Source organism: Engystomops pustulosus, chromosome 7 (assembly GCF_040894005.1).
Source record: "Engystomops pustulosus chromosome 7, aEngPut4.maternal, whole genome shotgun sequence".
Taxonomy (NCBI): Eukaryota; Metazoa; Chordata; class Amphibia; order Anura; family Leptodactylidae; genus Engystomops; species Engystomops pustulosus.
In genome coordinates this window covers 24,689,134-24,695,696 of record NC_092417.1, presented here as the reverse complement: position 1 = coordinate 24,695,696, position 6,563 = coordinate 24,689,134, and the positions used below count along the sequence as shown (strand labels likewise).

The 6,563-nt window shown below is 40.1% G+C and overlaps 1 protein-coding gene across 1 annotated transcript; it reads left to right on the top strand.

The window, feature by feature from the left end:
* The first annotated feature begins 3,711 nt into the window (after window positions 1-3,711).
* On the top strand, window positions 3,712-4,653 carry LOC140070088 (olfactory receptor 6N2-like). Its single transcript, XM_072116420.1, has one exon. The coding sequence runs from the start codon at window positions 3,712-3,714 to the stop codon at window positions 4,651-4,653; it is 942 nt and encodes a 313-aa protein (XP_071972521.1).
* Window positions 4,654-6,563: the final 1,910 nt, after the last annotated feature.

Sequence of the window (6,563 nt, the reverse complement as noted above, 5' to 3'; positions counted from 1 at the left end):
TTAGAACACGGTCAGCTTCTTTACCTTAGGATGGCTGGTCACCTCACTCAACGACTGCTAGCACCATGCGTAGTGAGGAGCAGGAGCATCTGGACTGGGAGATGATGTCAAAGGCAAATAGCTCCCTTCGGCGGAGGTGCTGGAGCTTGAATTGCTAAAACAGCATGTGTGCCACTAGGTGCTGCTGCTGTTGCTGCGCCTGCAGGATGGACCACATCTGGGACCCGTTTCTCACAGGCCATTGGACTGTTATGCTACATGTGTTGGCGCAGGGCCGTGGTGCCAAGGTTAGTGCCCTGGCCACGCTTCACTTTCTGCCCGCAGATACGACATATACTCAAGCTTGGCTCCTCTGGTGTCTTTACAAAAAACTGCCAAACTGCCGAGGTGGTAATTTTACCGCCAACACTCTGCACTGAGTGACTGCTACCGCCGTTGCCATGCTGACCCCCTGTGCCACTGCTTACTTGGTCCTGCGAATCGGGATTTGTACCCCACGGACGTTTGGCTCCTGTCCTCACACTGCTGCCATCCTGCTGAACCATAGCCACAGTAGAGACTTGCTTCCTGCTCCGCTGCCTGACAAGCAAGCTGACACTCTCTTGGCCTGACGATGATGAATCCCCTGCTACATCCAGCTTTCAAGTGCAATTGGCTACATCATCGCCAATTTGGGTTTCCCGGTCACTGCTACTCTCCTCACTGATGTCAGTATGCACAGGCTGCCTACTTCAGGAAGCAGCGGAAGGTTGCCCCACCTCTTCACTGCCAAGCAGCTGCTGACTGTCCTCAAACACTTCATCCTCGTTGAATAGTGGTGCTGAGCCAAGACCACCTAATAGCTCTCTGGCTGCGGGAAAGGAACAGGACAGAGGCAGGTTGAGGACAGGTGAGGGCCAACTAATTGTTGTATCTGAGGAACCCACGGACTCTTGGATGGGGTTGTCAGATGTTATATTTGAGGAATTGGATGACCTAGTCAACCATTCACCAACCTTTGGGTTGTTGATAAACACACTGCCGCTAGATGACAACGGCAGTTCTGGCCTCACAGAGTCACCCCTGCTGTGATGTCCCCTTACTGTGCTGTGACCTCTAACTGCTCCACCTGGCACCTTTCTGTCTGACATAGTGGTTTGTAAACCACGTGGATTTGACACGTTAATCTGGCTCTAAACTATAGCCCCAAAAAGGTATGGCAATTTGCGTTATACAGATACCCCACAACTGACACTCTGTAATTTCAGCAAAAATCACTGTATAAGCTATGTGGATTTCACACGTAAATCTGGCTGTAAACTATAGCCACAAAAAGGTATGGTAATTTGCTTTATATAGATATCCCACAACTGGCACCCAGTGAAAGGTACACAAATCACTGCTGCAGATGCATGAATGTGAAACAGATTTCTTCCTATTCGATTTTATCTCTAAACAGAACTGCTATTCTGTGTATACAGATCCCCCTTAAAGAACATCCAGGGATTGGAGCAGGAATCGTTACTTCATAGAACAGTAGCAGCAGCTAGACGCTACAGATAGCACATCCAGTGTAAAACGCCGCGTCAACTTCAGCTTTGTTAAGAATTAAATTTTTAGTGAAATTTATATCGAATTCCACTTCGTTAGAATCAAATCACCCATCTCTAGTCATTACTGTGCGCGCATGGACCTGCAACTGATAGATGCATCGCACTGAAGACCCGCGGGGGCTGCTGGAAATGTGAGTTTTGATTAATTCATTCTTTTAATCAACGACGGGGCAGGGAGCCGGCTGTATGACAAGACAAGGAGGCCGGATGCATACTGGGGCAGGGGCTGCTGGCTATATACACTGGGGCAGGGGCTGGCAGGCTATATACACTGGGGCAGGGGCTGGCAGGCTATATGTACTGGGGCAGGGCCTGGCAGGCTATATACACTGGGGCAGAGGCTGGCAGGCTATATACACTGGGGCAGGGGCTGGCAGGCTATATACACTGGGGCAGGGGCTGGCAGGCTATATACACTGGGGCAGGGGCTGGCAGGCTATATACACTGGGGCAGGGGCTGGCTGGTTATATACACTGGGGCAAGGGCTGGTTGGCTATATAGTACAGGGGGCTGGCTATATACTCCAGGGGGCTGGCAGGCTATATAAAGGGGAGGCTGTGACCAATACGTTTCCTACCCTCGGCTTATACTTGAGTCAACAGGTTTTCCAGTTTTTTTGTGGTAAAATTAAGGACCTCGTCTTATGCTCGTGTCGGCTTATACTCAAGTATATATGGCAGATCATCAACCCAGAAATCACTGGGATCAGAGCATAAGAGTGAGTAGCTGGAACTGAGGACCAAGGGCTCATGAGAGTTGTAGTATCATGTGTCGGCCATCTTGAAAATAGTTCCGCCTACGTTAGAGAACCCACAAAGTTTTATGAAATATAAAAATATACTTTATAATGCCCGTTTAGTGATAAATAATATTGTGTATTGTTGTATTCATTTATCAATAAGCATTGTAGTTTTTTTTGTATCAAACATTTATTTTCCTGGAATACTCCTTTAAAAATTGTACTAATTGTTCTAATTGCACGTCAACTGAAAAACGTACACCATTAGAGTACTCTGAGAGTATTTTAAGGTTCACCTCCCTATATGTATATTTACTTGTACATAAATAAAGTGATATGACATGACTCCAAGGCATCATTAAGTTAATTTCAATGTAATCATGTTAATCATCAATACCCATGAGACAGCCAGTGACAAACAAGGTAATGCGCTCATTTTATCCGATTTCACCACCACTTCTATATAAATGCCAGTAAATCTTCCCCGATGTATTCACCTATAACAGATTAATATAAGGTAAGTTTGGTTATTTATTCTTTATTTTCTATGTTTATAGTTTTGTTGGTGTTTTTTATGGATTTATTTTTTTGAGAACAAAAGACAGAAGACAAGATATAGAATTAAAGTAACGGTTAAGAGTGTAGATATTTAGAATCAAATTGTAAATAGGTTATAAAACAAAGAAACATGACAAAATGTTTCCATATGAGAAGCCTATTACTAGAATTGTTTTCTATCACGTATTGAGCGTTACATTATCTTACTGCTTTCAGAAGCTGTGAATATAGAAATTTATTACATCACTTACTTGGAAATCCAACCTGTTTTTTTTTTTTTTTTTTTTAGTGTTTTTTTAAATTGAGATTGATATGTATTTAAAATGAGTCGTAACAATGACCCTGCTTCATAAAGGGGTGGTATGAAAATTAAAAAACATGGTTGCTTTAAAAAAAAACACAGCTCCCCTCCTGTAATGTATGGTATTGCAAGTAATCTCCATTCATCTTTATTAGCTGAGGAACAACACCAGCAGTAACCATGGTCATGTTTTTCAACCTCTTTAAGAAAAGTCTGACTAGCACTTTCGTTTTAAATAAATAAGACTGACTAAATAAAAAAAAGTGATTCCAAGACTCCGTCATTCCAATTTCTCAAACTAGTTTTATTCTTTTTGCTTTTTATTACTTTTTTTTATTTTTTTTAATTGTTTTTGAAGACATTCTAGGCCATTTCAACAATATTTTTATTCCAGTCTTGCAATGTCTTGATATTTAACTGACTGTCTCTTTCTGACATCGGTTCCCTCCAGAAATTGTAGTTATGATGTTGCCTGACACAACAAAATATATTCCACTAACAACATACAGTCAATTACATCATGGAGAACCAGACAAAATTCAAGGACTTTGAGCTTGTAGGATTTTTGATTTATGAAAACTACAACCCACTGTTGTTTACAGTCTTTTTTGTTATCTACCTTTTAACCCTTATTGGAAACATGTTAATTATTATGGTGATATATTACAATACAAATCTTCACACTCCCATGTACTTTTTCATCACCAACTTGTCCTGTATTGAAATTTGGTATGTGTCTACCACGACCCCCAAGCTTTTGATTATGCTGCTTACCAAGAATAAGAAGATCTCCTTCTACTGGTGTTTTGCTCAACTGTACATGTTCCATAGTTTGGGTATCGCAGAGTGTAATCTTCTGGCTGTTATGTCCATTGACCGATTTGTGGCCATATGTAAACCTCTCCGATACAATGTCATCATGAGCACCAGAGTAAGTAGAGACTTGTGTTTGATGTGCTGGATATCTGGGTTTCTGTTGGCCCTCATCCCAATGACTCTTACTTCTCAAGTTCCCTTTTGTGAAAAATTTTACGTGAATCATTATTTTTGTGATTTAGCTCCGATACTCAGCCTGGCATGTAGTGACATCACAGTTACTATCACCATCAATAGACTTGTTGGTGGTTGTGTTGCAACAGTCAACCTTGTCATAGTTGTTTTTATGTATATGAATATAATATATTCTATAATTAAGATAAAGACTAATACAGGACGGAGGAAGGCCTTCTCTACTTGCTCCTCACACTTGACAGTCGTGACTCTATTCTATGGAGCTTCTTGGACTGTGTATGCTAGTCCTAAAACATCAAATTCAGTAGAGTATGACAAATTAATTGCCCTGGTATATGCTATGTACACGCCATTCCTCAATCCCATCATTTATAGTTTGAGGAACCAAGAAGTGATACTTGGGCTCAAAAAAAGTATTCAAGGCATTAAGAGACATATCAGAGGAGGATAGCAAAGTCATTTAGGCACGTGAAGACCAAAGATGGGTGCAGCAAGGTGAAGAGCTTTGGAAAACACATCTCTACCAATAATAATGAGTACAGATGTTTAGATTCCATTTGAGAATTATTCAAATGCAACATTACTGCGTGACAAGTGACTACTGTATCCGCCCCCGCATAGTGAAGGGACCCATAACTGATCAATATGCAACTAAGAACCTAACAAATTTTGTTAATGTAGCCTAATTGTAATAAATTGTTGTATAATGTGTATCTGCCATCCATATCTTTCTCTTTCCAAATTTTGGATTTGTAAAAAATGGGCGTGGCTATTAAGGTTTAATAAGGCTGTCAAGTACTGTATGTGTTGATTGTAATCAACCATCTCTTTAGTTTTTGTATTCTAATTCACTCATTCCCTTGCAGCGCCGGGCTCCGGGGTTCACTTCCCAGGGTCAACATCTGCAAAAGAGTTTGTATCTCTCTATGTTTGCATGGGTCCTCTGGTTTCCTCCCACATTCCAAAACATACTGGTAGGTATATTAGATTGTGAGCCCCATGGGAACAGGGACAGATTTGGAAAGCTCTGTGCAGCGATGCGTAATCTGTGTGCATCTGTGTGCATCTAAATAAAGACTTATTATTATTATTATTATTATTATTATTATTATTCCCTCAATAACATAAGTTAGCAAAGACTAAAACTTGCAGGGTATGGGAAACATAATGGTATAAAACATATCTTAATAATATGCAAACCTGTTCACAGTCAAAATAGGAATACATTTTTATTGACCTGTAACATGAAAGAAGTATTCATGTAACATTAGGAGCATGCTTCAACTACATTAGTATATACATGGTCTGTAAAAAAATAAGGGTGGAAAATTGTTCCAAGCTAAATCAAATCTAAAGACAAGTTGATTTCTCCATGTAGAGAAGTTGGAAAAAGTTTAAACTCTTGAGGTAAGGCACCAATACTATAAGAATAGTAAATCTTTGTTAAAGCTGAGGTCAGGAGCAATGCACAGTAGGGACAGCAGAGAGCTTCAGAAAGGGTCCAGATTCCTTTTTACATCAAAATAACATTGATGGTTATATAACAATATGGAATTGTGTTTCCTTACATCTCTTTGCCATCCCAACCCTTCCCTTCATTGGTTGAATTTGATGGACATATGTCTCAACTAAATATAATTATAATATTATGGAGAACGAGAGAAAATGTGATGACTTTGAACTTGTAGGATTTGTTATCTATGAAAACTGCTCCAATATTGTTTACGGTGTTCTTTATTATCTACCGTTTAACCCTTATTGGAAACTGATCATTGTTATGATATATGATAATGCCCTATTATGTACTTTTCATCAACAACCGGCCTGTCTTAAGATCTAGTATGAGTCTACCACAACCCCAAACTTTTGATTATGTCGTTTACAAAAAATATGAAGATTTCCTTCTACTGGTGTGTTGCTCAACAGTACAAGTTTCATAGTTTTGGTATTACAGAGTGTAATCTACTGGCTATTATTATTCCTTGACTGTTTTGTGGCCACATGTAAACCTCTACGATACAATGTCATCATGAGCACAAGAGTAACTAGAGACTTATCTTTGATTTGGGCTTCATTGGGTTTCATCCCAATGACTCTTACTTCTCAAGTTCCGTTTTGTGAAAAATACTTTAAATTAATCTGGGCCAATGTATATGGATATCATATGTAATAGTCTTTAATAAAGATAAAGACTAATAAAAGAGAGAAGAAGGCCCTCTCTACCTGCTGCTCACACTTAAAAGCAAAGTGCTAGAAATGGGTGCATAGGAGTGGAGATCCGCGGATGTGCACCAATTCGTGCCACAGTGAGAGAGGGAGACAAAAAGCGCAAGAGATTCAAGCGTATTTTTTTGGGGGAGA